Here is a 20484-nt window from a genome sequence, read left to right as displayed (position 1 = left end):
TATAAAAATAATCAGAACCAAATCGGATCCGATAATTTTGGATAGATTAGGTATAAAAGTAATCAGAACGAAATTGGATTCGATAATTTTGGATATTTAATGATTCTTGATATAGTTATCCATGCCGAACCGAATATATTTTTGGGATGTTCATGTTTGGTTACTGAAGTATAAAACCAAAAATCTGAATTAACTAAAGCGAAATCAAACGGAAACCAAATGTCCAAATATGAATAAATAGGTAACTCCAAAGTCAAATTTTCGAACCAAAACTAGTTCATCCACTAATAACTGGACGGGATGTGTCCTAAAGAGGAAGGTTTTTATAGCTGTGAATGGTCTGGAGTATGACAAAATCGGTTTCATTATGGCATATTTACTCAACTGAACCGGTTTTGTTGCTTTGATACCCGATAAAAACCGAACCAAGACCTAAATTACGCCTCGAAACCCCTTGTCCCCCTCCTATCTCTTCATCCTCCGCTTCTCCGGCGAAGGTCTTGCTCACCAATGGCGGCGAGGCTGAACTCTTCGTTTCACAACGCCCTCTCCTTCTTAAACCCATTCAACACTCCGCTCAGCAAGAAACCATTCTCTTCGAGAAACAGCTTCAGATTCTCCAAAAAGCTCGCTTCTTCCCCGACGAGGAGAGCTCTCTACTCTACTTCCACCCTCGGAAGCCATGAAAACGCCGACACTTTCGTCCTCACAACTCCTCTCTATTACGTAAATGCCCCTCCCCACATGGGCAGTGCCTACACCACCATCGCCGCCGATTCAATCGCCCGTTTCCAGGTTTGTGGTCTCTGACCTCTCTCTCTAGGGTTCTTGTAAAGTTTCAGTCTTTTTGCTGCTTCACCTCTTTATCTCTCTAAAGTTTCGATTTTTATGTGATGGGTCTTGTTTTTTTTTTTGTTTTAGAGGCTGCTTGGGAAGAAGGTTATCTTTATCACGGGAACAGATGAGCACGGTGAGAAGATAGCTACTTCAGCAGCTGCGAACGGACGCAACCCTGCTGAGCATTGTGATCTCATTTCTCAATCTTATCGAACTCTTTGGAAAGAACTCGATATTGCTTATGATAAGTTCGTTAGAACCACTGATCCTAAGCATGAAGCTATCGTGAAAGAGTTCTATGAACGTGTTTTCGCCAACGGTGATATATACAGAGCTGATTATGAAGGGCTTTACTGTGTTAACTGTGAGGAATATAAGGTTTGTTTGTTTCTTTAAATGAAGAGTTAATTAAAGGGTTTATACTTTTATGGTTTATTAAGTTTTGGTTTTGTTCTCTGTAGGATGAGAAAGAGCTGCTTGAAAACAATTGTTGCCCTGTTCATCAAATGCCATGTGTTGCAAGGAAAGAAGATAACTACTTCTTTGCTCTATCCAAATATCAGAAACCTCTTGAGGAAGTTTTGTCTCAGAATCCTCGTTTTGTGCAGCCTCCTTACCGTCTAAACGAGGTGAGAGAACACAGTCTTCCTTTGACGCATTCAAGTAGTACTTGTGAACCTTTGGTGATAACACATTATGCAGAATATCTCAAGGATTTGGTCTTAGAGGAGTCTCTAGCTCATTCTGTTTTAATCCTTTTTTTCTAATAGGTGCAAACTTGGATAAAGAGTGGATTAAGGGATTTTTCAATTTCTCGAGCATTAGTAGATTGGGGGATTCCTGTTCCTAATGATGATAAGCAAACCATATATGTTTGGTTTGACGCTCTACTAGGGTAGGTTTCCTTTCTCTTTTACTTACGGTTAGTGCTTGATTTTTCATCTGTGTCCACACACTGATGTACAGGCTTTTGTATTAAACTGTGAAGATTAAAACTCTAATCTAACATTTCTTTCATTTTTCATTACAGTTACATATCAGCTCTAACAGAGGACAATGAGCAACAAAATCTTGACACTGCTGTTTCATTAGGATGGCCTGCTTCATTGCATTTGATCGGAAAGGTACAGCTTATACTCATTCTCAGCTCTCTAGTAAATATTAAACGGATTCACCTTCAATATTTGATTAGAACTGATTACTTTCTTGAGTTCTTAGAGATTTTCTGGAAAGAATAACAATCGCATGGTCACTAAATATAATTGCTGGTTTATTGTATACTTGTATTTGCTTATAACTGACTACCTCGCATATATGTTTCCAAATTCATGAATTTTATTTGTCTATTCGGCAGGATATTCTAAGATTTCACGCTGTCTATTGGCCTGCTATGCTAATGTCTGCTGGTCTGAACCTTCCAAAGATGGTGTTTGGCCATGGATTTCTCACAAAGGTACTTAACCAGGAAGAAAAAACCTCTGCGTAGAGTTCTTGTTCTTGCCAACTTCTTTTGGTCTTATTGATGTGATATCATTGCTTCCATGGTTTTTATCAAATCATAGGATGGAATGAAGATGGGGAAATCGTTGGGGAACACTCTAGAACCTTTTGAGCTGGTTCAGAAATTTGGACCAGATGCTGTCAGGTACTTCTTCATCCGGGAGGTTGAGTTTGGAAACGATGGGGACTACTCAGAAGACCGTTTTATAAAAATTGTCAATGCACATCTCGCCAACACTATAGGTTTCTTTTTATCTAGAACTAACTCTTTGAGTCTTGTTTTAGCCTTTTGGTTTTCTAAAAATGTTATTTAATGCTGCATTTTTCTTCAGGAAACCTCCTTAACCGTACTCTTGGCCTTCTTAAAAAGAACTGTGAGTCCACTTTAGTAGTAGATTCCACTATTGCAGCTGAAGGAGTTTCTTTGAAAGACACAGTGGAGAAGCTGGTAAAAAAGCTCTCTTCTCTCTAATTGCTTTCATTAGGTTAAATCTTTTATCTTATATTGTACTGTTTCTCTATTATAAGGTTGAAAAGGCACGGACAAACTATGAGAATCTTTCATTATCAACGGCGTGTGAGGCTGTGTTAGAGATTGGGAATGCTGGAAACTCCTACATGGATCAAAGAGCACCTTGGATGCTTTTCAAACAAGGTGGTGACTCAGCAGAAGCTGCAGCCAAGGTCAATAACAAAACAAAAAATAAACATAAAGGATTTGTTATTGGTTAAGAGGATCAAATTAGTGACTGGTTTTGTCTCCCATTTGATTACAGGATCTGGTGATTATACTCGAAGTAATGAGAATCATAGCCGTGGCGTTATCCCCAATTGCTCCTTCCTTAAGCCTGAAGATATATTCACAGCTTGGCTTCTCAGTTGATCAGTTCAACAGCGTAACATGGAATGACACCAAGTGGGGAGAGCTAAAGGGAGGTCAAGTAATGGCGCAAGCGAGTCCTGTTTTTGTAAGGATCGAGCTGGATGCAGCAGAGAAAGATGAAGAGAAGAAGCCAAAGGATAGTAAGAAAAAGGGTAAAGCTAAGGTCAAAGTAGAGCAACAGCCTCAGATTGTAGCAGAAGAAGCTTAGTCAATCTTGTGGTTTCGTTTTGTAGCTTGAAGCTTTAAAACCCCTTGTCATGATTCAATTCTATTCAATGTTTCATCAGCTTCATCTACTACTGTAAACTGAGACTTCATAGTTCTGATTCATCAAACTTTGTTATCTTATATGTATATGGTAAAGCTCTAACACATCAACTCCATAGATAGACAAATGTAACAAACGACTCTGTTTTTTTTTTCATTAAGAATCAGTCCCTACTAAAGGTGAAAACGAGAGCCTGTAATGAGAAAGCAAGCAACTCGAAAACCAGAGAAGCAAGAAGAGAAGGCAAGGAATAGAAAAGCAGCAAAGCCTAAGCCAATGGCTACATCTGACTGCAAGCAGAAGGCTTTGTTGGCCGTACACGTGTCACCTCCCCTCATCGTCCTAGCCAATGCTGCTGCAGCCGATCCTGCCGATAGCAACAGGTAAGAGAAGACCTGCAGATAGATACACAAAATACATGTATACACATTGCTTCATGTCTTGTCTCTCTTTACTAACGTTTCTAACTACTAAAGCATGGTTAATTAATTAATTGGGGGTTAATTAAAATATTCAAGTTATTAATTAAAATAATTAAGCAATCATTGAGACAGCATGTTTGCCTTTAGTATGCAAATCTAAGCTTAAAGAATTGATCTGTTATTTAATTAATAATCAAACAAATCACCTGGTCATGACCAAAGTCGAACCACACTTGAAACGCTTCAGGCCATAACGTTGTTTCTCTTGAAAATTCCCAAACGCAAACTCCCATTTCGAACACGGAATATACCGCCGCGATCGCGTTTGCCACGAACGCGAATCTGAAACCCCGAAGACGCGATTCTGATCTCAGTTTGATTCCTTTTAATTATAACTTTTGAAATTGAGGAGGGGGAGAAAGGAGAATTGGAACCTGAAAGCGTCGAAGTCGTACCAGTGAGGCGAACCGGAGCCGCGGGAATTGGTGAGCATGAAGACGGCGGAGGCGAGGGAGAAGGAGAAAGAGGCCAAGCGGAGGAGGAGGATCAGGGAATTGAAGCGACGGAGCTTCTGAGCCGCGACGGTGGAGTGGAAGTGAGTATGGTCTCGGTAAGCCGGAGATTCCCCGTTGCGGAAGTCATGCGGCGAGCGCATGGTGGAGGAGGAGATCAGAGGAGTGGCTAACAGTGATGGTGATGAAGAAGGAGAAGAGAGACAGGACTCATGAGAAGTGCGACGGTTTTAAAGTAGTTAAGTTGGAGTCACGAGTCATTAGAGAGAGAAAGAGAGAGAGATAAGGAAGAATGAGAGGGAAAGTGATGCAGAGAAAAGAGAAATAGATTGATAACCGGCTGGTACAATGTCGCTTTCTTCATTTTTGTCTGGTTTAATATTCGTGGATCGGTTTTGTTGCAGTGGGTAACGCTCCCAAATCATTAATGGAAGTGAGTATTTTTGGTACTAGTATTGTTTAGTGGTCAGAGAGGAGCGATTCGACCAAACGGGTGAGGTTGAGAGACTGCTGCGTTTTTTTGGAAAGGTATTTGAAATTAAAACCCCGGTTTTCACATGATAGTAGACGTTTCTGACGAACCAATAAAGAGAGCAGGATTTGTGTGTCATTAAATGGATTAGGTACACAAAGGTAATAAATTCAACAAACCTTCTTGTCTCCTTTTTGTTAAATGTTTTGTTAGTAAATAGAAACTGTTGTCGAGTAATTAATGCTGGAGTCGTTAAAGAAAGTCTGAAAATGACGTTAGAGCCATCCCTCCTCTCAGCATGCCGGACCGGAACTGACCTGAAATTATCTGATTTGGTTTGATTTCAGGTATCAGCGCACTATTACATGTATATCAAAGTGGTTTGATTTCTGAAATCATTATCCAATACTCATATCGGTTATCTTAATGTCCAAAAAATGTGGATATCATAAATATATTATTCTTGGTATTTTAAATATATTTATAATTTTAGCTTTTATATACTTTCAGTATTCAAATTTAGTAATATAGTATTTTGGATATTTTGTATATATTTCAAATATAAATTATATTTTTTTTTCACAGATCTTCGAATATATTTTCACGTAATATTTAAAGTTCTCATATATTTTATTTTATGAGAATATATCGGAAATGGATTAATCCAAAAGAAATTCAGATATTTTGGTTTAGTTTTTAAAGTTAAGAACCGAACACTCAAGCCTGATGCTACCTTCACATGAAAATTAACGATCTACAAACCAAAATTGGTCACACGTTTTGGTTTCCGATTGATTAATATAGTCAAAAGCTATGATATCAAAATAAAATAAAAAAAGGAATGTGAAAACGAATCCATTAACGAGAGTAAGATTATAATCCTAAAAGGTGGACTGGATTTGATTCCACCACAATATTCCAAACCTTAAAGCCAACTCCAAAACCAAAAGAAAAAAAGAAAACAAGCTTTTGAGCACACAGATTCATCTGGCGGCTGCTTCTTGATGATTGATGATGCTTCTTACGCTCGCTCTCTCTCTCTTTTAGCTTAGGAGAGAAATTTCTACAAAAGATAAAAACGCAGGGGAGCAAGAGACTGCTCATAGCATCTCTTGCGATTTTCTAACACAGCGACTCACTTTCTTCCTAAACTCAGCCCTGTTGTCTCTCCACTCTTTTGCAGCGTCCACGTTAGCCGGTGACTCATCGTTGGGACCCGAGAGCATGGATATGATACTCAACACAATGCTTTCTACCTGCAACATACACAACAACCCATTAGCTCCATATAATCATCTGATCTAACAAACAGAGAGCATGATACACACTACGGATGATGAGGTTTAGAACAAAGACATGAGAAACAAGTCCATATTCAAACGTGTATCCACTCGAGCACTCTTATAAGATATTTACACCATTCTGCAGAGTATCTCAGACTTGTATAAGCTAAACCAGTATCTTTCAGTGACCTTTTTCAAATACTATGTTCGTATGCAAAGAACGCCAAATTATATAGCAACTAAACTAAAATGGCAAAAAAAAAAAAGAGAAACGAATGTCTTATACCGTTTGGACAGCGGTCCAACGTTCAGAGGCAAGCTCGTAACCATTAGGATCATCACCAGGAGGATGAAGAATCGATATGCAAACTTTACCATCAGAATAAACTGCAGTTCCAAATGTACATACATAAAAGCCATCAGAAAAGACTCAATCAGGGAGAAGACGAGAGTTGTTGTTATTATTCAGAAAAAGCAGAGCAGGACTTTACCATTAGGATGCCACATCTCCGAAGTGAACTGCACAGTTGGTGGTTGATTAGGATAATTATCTGGAAACGTCATAATTGCATTAAAGAATCCCCCTTCACTGCAATCAGAGAATACTTAACCTCTATCAAACATAGAAACAGAACCAAATCAAAAGTACCACAATGCAAAGAAAAATAACAAAACAAAACATTCATGTCACAATGGAATCAATCACCTAAGCAAATTCAATACTACAGCTTGATATTTAAGATAACAACCAAATCAAACCTCACACAATCTGTATAGAATCAAACAGAACACACACAAAATCAACTGCTGAATTCGAGAAGAGAAACTCACTACAAGGTATCAGGAGGACCCATGATGGAGACGCTCCATTGAAAAACGTTACTCTCGTCAAGGAGACCAGCTGAGAAACCATCAACCGGGTTCTTGCACAGATCTGCAAACAAAATTAGGTTAAACCGGAATCGACTTTCAGCTCAATCAAAACCAATCAATTCAGAAACGCGAGATCGAATTCGAAAGCCCTAGAAAGAAGGGATCGAATAAAGAAGGAAAGAGTACCTTTGAGCTGCTTCTGGAGAAGAAGACTTGCTTGATTATTATTCGCCATCGAGAGAACTAGATTCGGGGGGAGCCAAGGATTTTGTTTGATGGCTGGACGTCTAGGGCAGTCGTATTTATATATTTCCAGGAATTATATTTTCTTATTTTAAAGTTAAATGGAATATTGTAGTAAAAAAAAAGTCTTTTCGATCGAAGAGATTAAAAAGAGGAAAATATCCAATAGCTATTAGAGGTGCATAATTGTATTTAAAAATTTTATTATTAACTTTTTAAACTATATAGAAATTTATATTATTTTTTGTTGTAACGCTCAGATTTTATTTTAATGTTCAGAACGCTTAAACATTATTGTCATCAAATTTTATGTTTGTTTTCGATTTATAGAAATTATCTTTATCTAATGATCAATGTAGTTCAAAACACGCTTAGGGGGTGTTATTGGTTTGCATATTTTAATGGATTTTCAAATTCACACCAAATCTAGTGTTATTGGTTTTATGATTTTAAAATCCATATTCAAATCTATTGTTATTGGTTTTGTGATTTTAAAATAGATTTTGAAATCAAGTGTTATTCAATTACAAGAATTTGTTTAAGTATTTGATTTGAAATTGTACTTCAATGGATTTGTGAGTATTTTTAGGATCAAAATACAAAGGAACAAATACAGAAGTGAAGCTTGTTATTTTGCTTGGATTTGTATTATATCGGTTAAACTTCAAATTTTATAAAAATAACAGATTACTACATTTGCACTTGCACGAGAACAAAACTGAACCACATCACCTAGGCTACAACCTCATCACCTAGGCTACAACCTCATCCAGATTTACAGTAAAACTACAAATAGAAAGGCCCCGGAGCATCTTCACACTTTCCCACCACTTGTCACGGAACTTCCTCTCCACTACTATATATTTACACTGTCTTGTTCTTTTCTTCAGCAACACTTCAATCCAATTCCATAACAATAAAAACAAAAGAAACTCAAACTCAAACAAATGGCGCTCTAGGCTCTCAGCTCACCGAGACTAGCTTCTCTGGTTCCTCCTCTGTTCAAAGACTCTTTAAGATTCCATGGCGTCGAACACTGGACCAAAGGTAATAGATTCAAACGTTCAAGATCCGCTTTCTGCCTTATGCTCCTCACTCATGGCGGCAATCATCAGCTTTTTCCTCTTCCTCTGGTGACGGCAGTAGTTGAGAAGTCGTCGTTGAGCTACAAGTGCAGTGTCTGCAACAAGTCTTTGTCAAATATTATTGAAGCTGAAGTTTGCATCATTCTCTGAGTTTTATTCTCAATGGGACTCATACAACAATGTGTTGACTTTACGTAATGGTTAGCTTTTTCTTGACGATGCCTCAGCGGCAAACTGTTTGTTAATTGGAGGATACTCAAGCAGTCAAGCTTGAGTCTTGATGTTCCTGTCCTCATCCTTGACAAACATATCCAAAACCTGAGTAGACTCCAACCAATAAATCTCTTGATATAGAAGAAACTGTTTTCTGGATTACTAAGCCCAGCTCCGTTTCTAGAGATGATGATAGATTGGTTGCTAATTCTGGAATACATGCTCTTCCTGAGAAAAGATGTTAGAAACTGTGAGATGCGAGGAGTATACGTAGATGCCGTTTTTAACAATAGCAGCGTCTTGAAACCTAGGGAGGTTACTGAATCTATTGTTAGTCCACGAGATGCTTCGGTTTCAGATCTTTACAGAAGAAGAAAATATATATAGCGTATGAAGATGATGAATTAGTTGCAAATCCATTTCATTCATTTATAAAGTCCACTTATTTTGATTTTGAAATTTAATCTTTGATTTTGAAATCTGTTTGTTTGATTTTGAAATTAAGGGATTTGTCAATGATTTGCAAATCCAAAACTTTTTTCAAAATCCACAAAAATACTAGAACCAATAACCCCCACTTAACCTCTGAAATTGTATTATTTTAAAAAATAAATATAATTTAACAATATAAATATTCAAATAAACTATTTTAAACTTTGCTAATGTATATGACTATATGACAATCAGAATGTCACATTTGTATTCTATATATTATTTCATCGGTTTTAAAATGTTAAGTGTTTTAAAAGTTTCACACATATTAAGAAATTATCTTAAATTTGATTATAAATGTATTATTTTTAAAATTAATCATTTCTCGTAACTTTTAACCAATGTAAGTTCAATAAGTATAACTAAATTTATTGAAGTTTACAATTTACAATTATTATTTAATGAAAATGTATTAAAATATAAAAAATGTACTTTCTCTTTTAGAAACAATTTTTTTTCTTAAAACATGTTTTCTGTAACAGATGGAAATTATTTACACATAAATTTATGTAGAAAGATTTTAATTGTCAAAGAAACACAAGTTTCAAGGGGAATTTTCAAAAATACCACTTTCAAGGTACCATTATTCATCTTTACCACCACTAAAGACACATTTTCAAAAATACCTTATTTATTAAAATGGTAAAAACTCTTATATCTTTGTTTTTATATGCTTTTCAAAATTCTAATCCCAAATTCTAAATCATAAACCTCCAATTCTAAACCCTAAACCCAAAATCTTCAACTCTAAACCCTAAACCCTAAACTATATACCCTAAATTCAATATCCTAAACCCTAAACCCTAAAGTCTAAACTATAAACCCTAAATCATCAACTCTAAACCCTAAATCCTCAACTCTAAACTCTAAACTATATACCTTAAACCCTAAAACATCAAATCTTAACCCTAAATCCTAAACCTTCAAATCTAAACCCTTCATTAAAAGTAGTGGTAAAAGTGGTTAGTGTAAACATGAAAAGTGGTACTATGAAAATGGTATTTTTGGCAATTTCTCAAGTTTCAAAGATATCAGTTAAATGATGATATTATATGGTTTGTCTGGAAGAATGTTGGCTGAAAATCTCGAGAGATCATAGATGAAATTTTTTTTGGTATAAGTGTTAAAATAAAGGTGAGTTTCATCTTTTTGTCAGAAATCCAAGTATTGTAAATAATCCTTTTCAATGTAAATTGAATCCGGGTGGTGAAATTATAGCCGCAACCTTTTTACCACTAAACCAATTCAACGTTGTCCATAGATGGATTTTCATTTGTCGATAATATGCATTAAATTTTCTTCTTTGATCAAAACTCAAAAGTCTAATGGACTGTGGATACTAATATGATCATTGATTGGTTATATCGTTTTCTTTCTTCCATATTGCATACAAATATGCTTTGCAACGTACTCCTAATGATAAGAAGAAACATATGTTTGAAAAACTAAGATTTTGTTGAGAAAAACAAATAAATAAATGTCGATAGAACAGAACCATTAGTTTGAAACATTGAAAAATATTAGATTTTAGCATTATGGTCATAGTAAATTACTGAAAATTTTGTTTTTATTTCATTTATTTAGATCACACAGGAGGCTCAAAGTATATGAGTATCCAACTTCACAGTTATCTTGTATATGTAGATATCTTAGCATCATATCTTTTGGAGGTGCTTGAATAGTTTGGTAAGGTTGATTATTCAAAGCGATCATAAGACTAGATGAATACATCGTTCAGACAATGTTACTATACCTGGTTATAAGTGGTCTCTGTAGAAAAGACACATACATGAGAATATAGATAATTTGGTAATGACGCCACATGTCAATGCACGCTAATATAAATCTTATGAAATTGAATAAATATAAGATTAGATCTTAATCATCTTATGCGTGTTAAGAATCGGAACTCATTCATGAATGGGTATCTATAATTCCCTCTAAGGCTTGTTTATTTGGCTGATATCTCTCGTGAAATGTTCAGTTAACCTGTGGAAAAAAGGAGAGTGAGAATATGATTTGAGCGCATGTGGAAGAACGTGAGCGGTTCCGATGGACAATTACAATAAATATGAAAAGGTACATTCAATTAAACAAAAAAAGAAGAAGACATAATATAAAGTGTTTTTGTTAAAAAGAAATAATTTAAAATTTAACTTGGAAGATGTCCTTTGGACCTAAAGATGCATTGGTATGGAGAGAACAGAACTTGAACATATGCTTCTCTTTTCCTTTTATTTTCTTCTTTTGACGCATTTGCTATTTTTGTACTTTAATTTTCTGTTATATTTATCGCATGTTGGATACGTATTGGAACGAGTGTATGCTTTTTTTTTCCTTTCTTCAAGTCTAATGCAAATGGATTTGAAAGAGAGATAGATTTTGGCAAAGAAACAATTTATTTGAGGGCATAGGCCATTGCAAAAGCAGATCCAAAAGGCCCAGATTCCATAATCCCTTGGAGATTGCCACTCATTATGTTACCACTAATTTCAATTAAGGTTACTTTAATTAACCAACAAAATAAAACCGGAACTGCGAATTATAAAAGATAATTTTAATATTTGGTCCACCCGGTTCGATACTCTCTCTCAGTCTCCATTGGAATTTTCGTTTTGAACTTATTTTACTTGTTTCATAAAATTTTAAAACGTAGAATGGTTCTTCATTTATTAAAATAATAAGAACTGATTTTGTAACCTTCAATAAGAACTCGCATTACTTTTTGAAATACTCGCAATATTTAATATTAGGTAATTTTTCGGTACTCATGCACGGATACAAATATTTATAAATTAAATATTTAATTTTAATTTTGAATTAATTTATAATTTCTATGCATGATTTAAACTAATAATATTATATTATTTTAATCAAAAATATAATTTTAAATAACTTAGCATTTGGGTATATTGAATTGCATCAATTTCTCTAAATTCAACTAATATTTTTTTAAATATATGAAAATTATGATTAAATTTCTTATTTGCATTTAAGTTGGTTATTATCTTAGATATGTAGATATATTTGAGGAAGATTGTGTATAAATTAAGATATATTTTGCTTAGAATGAAATAAAAATAAACTAAAGTATTTGATTCCAAATTACAAAAACTAAATTATATGTTTATTTTTAAAATAAAATATCAGAAAGTAAAACGATAATCAATAGGAAGTTATTACATAAATAACTAATACATCTTTGGAAGCTCATGAACACATATCAATATTTACAATCATTAAAATATTTTTAAAATTTTAAATAATTTTATCTTTATATTTATTAAATGGTAAACTGAAATTTATTTAAATAATCCTAAAAATGAGAATTCAGATTTGCTTTGGTATTTTGATTATGGTTATATTAATTTTGACAAACATAAAACATAAAATTTAATTTAATCTTTTAATAATAATAATATATAATATATCCACATTTTTAAGTTATATAGTGTTATGTTAATTTAAAATATTTTAGTTATTTGATCAAAAAGTTAATTTTACTTTATTTTTAATATCTCTTTAATGTTAATTTAAAATATTTTAATTATTTGATCAAAAGTTAATTTTACTTTATTTTTAATATCTATTTATAATAAACAGTTTATTTTTTGTAATTGTATTTCAGAAATCATATTATATAAGTAAAATATAATTTATAGATTACGAAATCACATTATATACAAATATATATTTTCATCTAAGAAAATGTAGATATAAAGAAATATTTTATTACTTCAAAAGTATATTATGTTATTTAAAATAGTTTTAAATGAAATATTTCTATTTTGTGAAATTTCCTTTTTAATGAAATCATATTATATAAACATATATTTTCGTTTTTAAATTGTTTTTTTAACTTTATAAATGTTTCCTTTTTATTATATATGTTATTTGAAAAATTTAAAAAGAAACTAAATAAAAATTTCAATAGTAGTATTTAAATGTAGATTTTAATTGGCAAATTTCTAAAATAGCACTTTTTAAGTTTTTATCACAAAATAGCATTCAAAAAATAAAATGACCAAAATAGCATCTTTTTGTTTTGAAAACTTTCATTTTTTATTTTTTATTTTTAAAAATTTGAATACATTCCTAAAACTTCACCCCTTAACTCTAAACCCTAAGTCTTAGATTAATTAACCCAAGAGTTATAAATGCATATTTACCCTTTAATAAAACTTCTTTTGGTCATTTTCTTCTTTGTGATGTTATTTTTGTGATAAAAATTTGGTTTGGTGCTATTTTTGTCTTTTTCTCTTTTTTAATTCATTAAAGATATCAGCATAATCAACCATCATGAGAGTTAACGTGAGCGCGGCACATAGAAAACTATCTTCTTAAATAATATTATATAGAGATTACAAAAAGTTTATATAGATTTTGCATGTATTTGTAAGGTGACTTTTACGAAAATTTTCAGTGTAAAAATATTTACATTCTGTTTATGTATATTTAAGCATAATGATATTCACAGGAACCAAAACTAAACTGTTATATGAGAAACATAATAAAAGCCAGCAGAAACTGCAATCAAATAAAATGAATTAAAAATTAAACTGAAATTTTAAAAGACAACTATTAATCAGTTTGTTCCTCTAAAAAGAAGAGAATATTACATTGCGTATTAACATGAATCAGGTAAATACACTTTAAAAAATACACTCTTATCATATAATAAATTAATATTTTTCTTCTCCCCTACGCAGTAGAGGTATAATAGTAGTGTATACTAAAACACAAGTCACTTGACCAATAAAAATCTGACACGTGTTTTAGTTTAAAAAAAATCAATTAAAAAAGTCTTCTTGATATCAGTTTATTTCGAAACTGAAAAAAAAAACTGCATCCCTAAATTTTCTCATACCGTCAAGCCACTATCTAATTTCGAAAAAAGAATTGTGTCATCTGTAATCAAAAATCTTTTCACGATTTCAGATCGTATCTGTTTTCTTTACCATTCATTTTATCATTTTTTCCCGTGATTGAGAATAGTAAAGAATCTATACAAGTTTATAATTTGCCTTTTAAATTTAGTTTTCTTCGATTTACAATTAGTTCTCTCTCATTCTTTTCAATTCTTTATACATGATTCAGATTGAAGATGTTATTTAACTATACTCCAGTTTTAAAGCTTTCTTCAACAAAAAAAAGGAAAACAAGAGTTTTCACCAATTGAGGTAACAATACGTACAACTGCAAATCTGAATCTTCAATATACATATTGCGTTTTTACGAACTGATTTCTTATGATTTACCTATTTTACGAACATATTTTCTTATGACAGAACATATCCGGCTATTTTACAAATCTATAATCATGAGTCTATTATACATAACTGAAGATTTTATATATTGTTTGTCTTAAAGTTGAACTTCAAGGTTAGTGATTACTGTAGAAAAGGGAGATGGAGAAGAATAACAAAATACAAGTTTATCCAAAAAAATCCCAAAGTGTGTTTTCTTTTATATTTTTTTTTGAGAAATGATTATTTTTCTTTTATATTTAGTTAGGCATTTATCTTTGTATGAGGCTTCAGATTTCAAAACCTTTGAAAGAATAGTTTTCAATAAAAGTTTAACGTTCCAATATTTTATTTTAGTCTCACGTTATTTTATTATATCAAAAAAAAATAAATAGATTTATATTTTAAAGAAGGCTTATTTACAAATCAAATACAAATAAAATGATGGATCAAATGCAGAATTATATTATTATGTTTTGGTATTTACAAACTATTATTTTCTACAAAACTTGCGTCCAAACATGTATGTATTTTTCAAAATAAAGATTCATAATAATTGGTTTACCTTTTTAACTGTTTTGTTTTAGTGTAACTGTTTAATTTTTGTTTATTTTCACGTCTTATTTTAAGTCTCCATTTTATTCAGGTCCAAAATACGACTAAAATAATATTTAGTTTTTTTGAAAATATAATATTTAGTTTTGATAAAAGAAAACAGAACATTATAATTTTATCAAAACGGATATAAATCCAAACAAAAACTTCTCCTCCGTGCATAGCACGGGATTAATACTAGTATACATATAAAGGGGTTTATAAAAATGTCTTAGGAAAATCTTTGAACTTGCCTCAAATTTGGCGGCTACACAGCCTACTGCTGTTTATGTCGAACTCGGATATCAGTTTTTGGTAAGGTGAAGTAGAGCGAATCTAGAAAAATAGTGAAAAGAAAACTAAAATATGTTATTATTTTTCTTTATTTCTCTTAGAATATGTTGTATAAATGTGTATATCGGATGTATGTACCTATATATGTCCGTGCTTTTGACCCATATACCTACGCCTGTGTCTACGTGATGGGCTTGAGTTTGTTTGTTTTGTCCCTTGCGACAAAAAAGTCCCAGAGTTCGCTATAACTGAATGTTGCATTGTTTTCTAGCTCGTTGTATTGTTAAAAGAAACAAAAATCAACATTCCATTAACATTCCGGTGTACCTTGTTGTTTTCTTCTTCTTCTTTATTCTATTCACATATGACACCTTTTTCTTTATTTGCCGTCATATTATTCTAGCGTCTGATCATCAATTTAGCTTTAAAATCAACAATCCTCTTTGTTCACTCATTAGTGTTTATAAGAGTATTGGAAATGAAGCGCAGATGAAGTATAGTGAGAAAATACTCTTTTTGTTCACATTTTTAACTTGTTAATCGTCGTCACATCTTGTGACTATATAGCAATCAAAGAAGTAAAGAACCCTATTTCAGGAGATAAATGATCCATCTTTTTTTTACACGATAAGATACTAAGATAAATCCTAGTACGAATCAGCAAAAGCCGAATTGCGAATATCAATCTATGTGGCACCCTTGTGTTAACATATGAGAAAATACGCTTCCTTATTCGAGCTTATCTTGCGAGGAAGTCGGCTTGAGTGTTACTGGATCTTTCTTTGTAAACTAGTTGCCCGTCTTGGTAGGACGTCCATAGAGTTTTAAACTCGTTGAGTTCAGCTGTAAAGGCTGGCCAATCTTCAGGTGAGACGATCATTTTGACCAACTCCTGGGAGTCAGTAACAAAATAGTTGCAGTACCGATGATGGCGAGACAAACATTTCAAGGCCCAGATCAAACTTTTAAGTTCGGTGTGTAAAGGCGAGAGTTGCTTGTGACAGCCTTGGAGTCCAAGTAGGTCAATTGATCCATCTTGTAGTTGTAGGATCCATCCTACTCCACTCGTAGTGTCCTCCTTTTTCCACGATCCATCCACCCCACATATGAATGTATGTCTTTCTGGAGGTTCCGTAGGTATGTTCTCAAAAGTGTTTTCACCTGTTTCAGTCTCTTCATTGGCCAGAAACCATGCATTGCATTCTCGTGTCGCCAAATCGATAGTGTCTCTAGGTGAGAATTCTCGTCCATTAAAACAACTTTTCATTTCGGGCTTTTCGGATATACCAAATAATCCTGGTAGAGGCCCTGGTTAACTCCTCTATATTTCCACCAGCGTTGGATCTTGAGAAGAGGTAATCTATGTTGGTATAGAGGTTTTCTGAAGGGAAAACTTCTGGAGCCGAGGGAATCGTTGAAAGGGCCCATCATTGGACTGCTGGAGGACATGTAAAGATCATATGGTTGATCGTTTCTTCTTCATGCCACATCTGGGGCAACTGGGGTCGTTTCCAATGTGTCTTTTGAAAAGTCTTTCATTAACTGAAATAGCTCCGGAGAGACTTTGCCACAAAAAATGGCAGATTTTTTCCCCGGTTTTGACTTTAAATATCTTTTCCTTCAATGGATTAAGTGAGGGTAGCTGATTCCTGAACTCAGTTTCCTCATCTGGTTTTGATTTTGCAAACATATAGCCTGATTTGACTGAGTATTTCCCAGATACTGTTAGGTTCCAGCAGTAACTATCCTGTATGGGGTTCCTGCTAAGATTTAGACTTCGGACTAGTGGTATATCATCGGGGTGGAGTACATTCCTGAGTTTGGTGATGTCCCATTCCCTTCTCGCAGGGTCAATTAGATCCGAGACTTTCAAGTTTGGATCATAGGCCTGTGTTATCATAGGAGTCCTTGCGGTCTCATCCGGTACCCACGGGTCTTGCCAAACAAGCGTATCTTCTCCTGTTCCGATTGTTCGTCTAAGACCTTTAGTAACTAACTCTTTTGCAGCCATAATGCTTCTCCAGCCGTAGGACGGTCTCGAGGCTTTTGGTGCTTTGAACGGATGCGAATTTCGAAAATATCTTCTTTTAAGGACACGTGTAAGTAAGGAGTTTGGATTTTGTTTCAGTCGCCAAAGTTGTTTACCCAGTAAAGCTATATTAAATTCTTCGGATGGTCGAAATCTAATCCCACCTTCTTTTTTAGGAAGGCAGATTTTGTCCCATGCTATATCTGTTGAGTTTGGGCTAGAGCCCCATCAAAAATTAGAGTTTGCACTAGATATTTTCTTACATAGTCCTTTAGGTAGGAGATAACACGACATTGGATATGTTGGAATTGCTGATGACACAGATTTTATCATAACTTCCTTGTCGGCTCTGGACAGATATTTTGCTGTCCATCCATTAACCTTTTTGTGTACATTGTCTTGTACATAGGCGAAGGCCTGGACCTTGGAGCCATGAATAAATGATCCATCTAGCTAGCTTCTGTACACATTTTTCAACTATATACAGATGGATATACATATGGTATTAAACTAGGTTCTGATTCGAACTATATAGCATTTTAATTTCTTTTAGTGAGCCAACAATTTTTATTGTTTTACTGAAAACTTCGTTGTAACTTGTAAATCATATACACACAAATAAACACATAAGTACTTTTTAATTCATAAATAGATGCAAATGAAAAGAAAATTGTGTTTCACAATTTAGCCATATATAAATACGTAGGTAGAGACCATGAATAAGATAACAAAAGGAAGTTTCATCGTGGGTTACGACTTAAGAAAATTTAAAGCCCCGATAGGTTTTCCTTTCAAATGGTTTGCCTCCGAAAAGTAAAAAGAAAAAATACGAAAATATTCAAGAAAATAAAGAATCATAATAAAAGTTGGACCAAAGAAGTATATCATATCGTCATACGTATTACTGGAATAGTCATCTCTTAGCATATCTATATATATATTCGACATAATATGTTTATTTTGTTTGACATATATTACATGCTCTATATACATCTCGTAAAAGGGGTTACAAGAAATTGAGAATTCGATAGATTGTTCAATAACACACACATAAAAAAAGTCTCCACTACAACTCCTTGATTCGTACAGGAGACACACTTACATTTATATAGCCAATAAAACCAATTTTGATAAAACATATACTCACACTTTAAATATCTTCTAAAAGATTGAAAACATAATTCTACAACCATACCTTTCCCCTGCGCGCCAAAGTTGGCCTTTGGATCATATATATAGCTCCATCATCCATGGTCTGATTTCTCCGCAGTAATATATATAGCTCCCATGACAAGCGATCCATGTATAACCCAACCAACAAAATAATCATCAACAATAGTGCTGCATACTTAGAATGAGAGATGGCCTGTTGAGTTGTTGGAGGTGAAACCAGTCCATGAACTACTAATGTTGCTACTACCTCCCCAAGATGTGTATCCATCATTCTCCTCCACTGGTTTTATGTTCATGTTCCCCAAAAAGTTTCTAGATAAGTTACTCACTCCGTTCCCACCTTGATCATTCTCTTCGGCCTTCACAAATCTAGCTTGTACAGCCTGATCTCCACTTGAAGCCATATCCATCAAGGGTTTAGACTTTAGCTGATTGGAATAATCACTACTTTCTTGTTGAAGTTTAGCATGGTTAACACCTCCATTGCCTTCTAAAGATGGATACATCACATTTGAAGATTGCTCCAACCCTTTCGTGTTAATCAAGAAAGGGAATTGCTGAGGTTGTTGCAATAAAGATATTCTCCAAGGATCCAAGATCCCACCACTAGAACTCCAATCCAATCCAATGCCACTTGGATTGTAATCTCCAAGGCTTTGGAAAGGAGGCAATATGGGCAAGTTGGAATTAAACCCTGGCATTTGGCCGTAGCTAAGAAACTTGCTAGGGTTTGAGTAACTTGGTTGACAAGGAAGCAATGAAGTAGTATTATTGTTATCAGCCGGAACCACGACCGTCGCTTTCGATCTTCCACCGTTGAGTTTGCTTCTCTTGTTCCTCCTAAAGCCTCCTCCAACAGGAACATTCCTCAGTGCACCGCCACGTGTCCAATACCGGCGACACGTCTTGCAGAAATGGCGAGGCTGAGTAAGATTATAGTTATTGAAGTAACAGAACTTAGTATTGGTGGAGTCACACCTAGGGCACTTTAGAGCTGCTTCAGGCAATGGGATCTTCGCGATCCGAGCACGTTCCACCATTGAATTCACCCTGGCTTGGCTCGAGCCAGCCTGAGAAGCCGGCGGTGATGAGAACTGTGGTAAATTGTAACTAGGGTTCTGGTCAGATGTGACACGATCTAGCTGTTGTGTGTTTCCTTGCTGCATATTAACATAATACTTAGTTTCAAGGAATGTAATGAAGCAGAAACGTTTTCTAAAGAAACGATTGAAACATCGATCGGGGACTAAAGCATATATATAGAGCAAATTAATCTACTTTGATAAGATGTGCTGATTTGTAACAGCTTTTCATCAAAGCTGCAGAAAGAAGATGGATAAGTAACTCAAACTAAAGTTGTAGTAACTTTTATGTTTTATTTTTATTTTATTCCAGTGGCTGAAAAAGAAAAAAAAAAGATAAATGCTAAGCAGAGACTAAAAAACTCTATCCTTAGGAGTTTTAATTGGAAAAATAGCCAAATAATTCAGTATTATATGTTTCATCGTATATTCGAGAAGATAAGAAAACTAAGGAATCAATAATGATATACATGCGTCCACAATGAAGAAGAGGCAAGTAAGCTAGCAATTTTGTCAAAGCAAAACCTCCTTTTTATATGGATGATCGAACTTGGAGCAATATAAAACGGATTAAGAACATATAGTATCATATATAGACTGATTACCTGCTGCCAGTTGTGTGAATCGAACTGATTCACTGGAAGAGAAGAGAAAACCATCTCCGAATTTAGCTCTAAAAGCTTTCTTCTAAGGTAAAATTTTGTAGATATGGTGGAAAATCACATCACTTAAGAGATAGAGTTGATCTAGAGAGAGAGAGAGAGAGAGAGAGAGAGAGAGAGAGAGAATGGAGGAGCTGAATGAGAGATAAAAAGAAGAGATGAGGTTTCCTTATTTAATTTATTGTGTATTTTATTCTCTTTCTTTTTTCTTTTCAATATTTCCATCATTCTCTTGCGCTCTTTGTTTCTTTTTGTTTTCATCAAAACCTTCTTATTTATTGCTAACCTTTTTGTAATTAAGCGTCAATTTAAACATCTATA

The 20484-nt window shown here is 34.0% G+C and overlaps 5 protein-coding genes across 5 annotated transcripts; 1 reads left to right on the top strand and 4 right to left on the bottom strand.

Annotated features, from left to right (window-relative positions):
• The first annotated feature begins 372 nt into the window (after positions 1-372).
• On the top strand, positions 373-3568 carry LOC108863467 (methionine--tRNA ligase, chloroplastic/mitochondrial). Its single transcript, XM_018637899.2, has 10 exons — positions 373-795; positions 922-1215; positions 1299-1466; positions 1608-1732; positions 1868-1961; positions 2192-2290; positions 2400-2580; positions 2670-2785; positions 2866-3021; positions 3114-3568. Exons 1-10 carry the CDS (start codon positions 511-513, stop codon positions 3426-3428), a joined length of 1833 nt encoding a protein of 610 aa, XP_018493401.1. The 5' UTR covers positions 373-510; the 3' UTR covers positions 3429-3568.
• LOC108863468 (CASP-like protein 4C1) lies at positions 3547-4776 on the bottom strand. The gene is made up of 3 exons (XM_018637900.2): positions 4345-4776; positions 4117-4252; positions 3547-3883 (listed from the first exon to the last, which is right to left on the bottom strand). The coding sequence occupies exons 1-3, from the start codon at positions 4563-4565 to the stop codon at positions 3662-3664; spliced, it is 579 nt and encodes a 192-aa protein (XP_018493402.1). The 5' UTR covers positions 4566-4776; the 3' UTR covers positions 3547-3661.
• A 957-nt stretch (positions 4777-5733) lies between these two features.
• Positions 5734-7357, bottom strand: LOC108857532 (ubiquitin-conjugating enzyme E2 14). The gene is made up of 5 exons (XM_018631525.2): positions 7237-7357; positions 7009-7111; positions 6669-6766; positions 6464-6564; positions 5734-6150 (listed from the first exon to the last, which is right to left on the bottom strand). Exons 1-5 carry the CDS (start codon positions 7283-7285, stop codon positions 5995-5997), a joined length of 507 nt encoding a protein of 168 aa, XP_018487027.1. The 5' UTR covers positions 7286-7357; the 3' UTR covers positions 5734-5994.
• A 9316-nt stretch (positions 7358-16673) lies between these two features.
• LOC108858589 (uncharacterized) lies at positions 16674-17228 on the bottom strand. Its single transcript, XM_018632496.1, has one exon. It carries the CDS (start codon positions 17226-17228, stop codon positions 16674-16676), a length of 555 nt encoding a protein of 184 aa, XP_018487998.1.
• A 956-nt stretch (positions 17229-18184) lies between these two features.
• LOC108857016 (dof zinc finger protein DOF3.6) lies at positions 18185-20306 on the bottom strand. The gene is made up of 2 exons (XM_018630933.2): positions 20107-20306; positions 18185-19579 (listed from the first exon to the last, which is right to left on the bottom strand). The coding sequence occupies exons 1-2, from the start codon at positions 20158-20160 to the stop codon at positions 18596-18598; spliced, it is 1038 nt and encodes a 345-aa protein (XP_018486435.1). The 5' UTR covers positions 20161-20306; the 3' UTR covers positions 18185-18595.
• Between the last annotated feature and the right edge of the window lie 178 nt (positions 20307-20484).

The sequence above is a fragment of the Raphanus sativus genome, chromosome 5 (genome assembly GCF_000801105.2).
Source record: "Raphanus sativus cultivar WK10039 chromosome 5, ASM80110v3, whole genome shotgun sequence".
Classification (NCBI taxonomy): domain Eukaryota; kingdom Viridiplantae; phylum Streptophyta; class Magnoliopsida; order Brassicales; family Brassicaceae; genus Raphanus; species Raphanus sativus.
This window is presented reverse-complemented; position numbering and strand designations above follow the sequence as displayed.

What these genes read in the sequence shown, in the direction of transcription:
- LOC108863467 (XM_018637899.2), top strand. Translation starts at nt 511, where the DNA reads ATGGCGGCGAGGCTGAACTCTTCGTTTCACAACGCCCTCTCCTTCTTA. An exon ending in GCCATGGATTTCTCACAAAG is followed by an intron (nt 2,291 to 2,399) that starts GTACTTAACCAG and finishes ATCAAATCATAG; the next exon opens with GATGGAATGAAGATGGGGAA. An exon ending in AAGACACAGTGGAGAAGCTG is followed by an intron (nt 2,786 to 2,865) that starts GTAAAAAAGCTC and finishes CTCTATTATAAG; the next exon opens with GTTGAAAAGGCACGGACAAA.
- LOC108863468 (XM_018637900.2), bottom strand. Translation starts at nt 4,565, where the DNA reads ATGCGCTCGCCGCATGACTTCCGCAACGGGGAATCTCCGGCTTACCGA. An exon ending in TACGACTTCGACGCTTTCAG is followed by an intron (nt 4,253 to 4,344) that starts GTTCCAATTCTC and finishes TCGGGGTTTCAG; the next exon opens with ATTCGCGTTCGTGGCAAACG. An exon ending in TCGACTTTGGTCATGACCAG is followed by an intron (nt 3,884 to 4,116) that starts GTGATTTGTTTG and finishes ATCTATCTGCAG; the next exon opens with GTCTTCTCTTACCTGTTGCT.
- LOC108857532 (XM_018631525.2), bottom strand. Translation starts at nt 7,285, where the DNA reads ATGGCGAATAATAATCAAGCAAGTCTTCTTCTCCAGAAGCAGCTCAAA. An exon ending in GGTCCTCCTGATACCTTGTA is followed by an intron (nt 6,767 to 7,008) that starts GTGAGTTTCTCT and finishes CTCTGATTGCAG; the next exon opens with TGAAGGGGGATTCTTTAATG. An exon ending in GTTGGACCGCTGTCCAAACG is followed by an intron (nt 6,151 to 6,463) that starts GTATAAGACATT and finishes TGTATGTTGCAG; the next exon opens with GTAGAAAGCATTGTGTTGAG.
- LOC108858589 (XM_018632496.1), bottom strand. Translation starts at nt 17,228, where the DNA reads ATGGCTGCAAAAGAGTTAGTTACTAAAGGTCTTAGACGAACAATCGGA.
- LOC108857016 (XM_018630933.2), bottom strand. Translation starts at nt 20,160, where the DNA reads ATGGTTTTCTCTTCTCTTCCAGTGAATCAGTTCGATTCACACAACTGG. An exon ending in ATTCACACAACTGGCAGCAG is followed by an intron (nt 19,580 to 20,106) that starts GTAATCAGTCTA and finishes GTTAATATGCAG; the next exon opens with CAAGGAAACACACAACAGCT.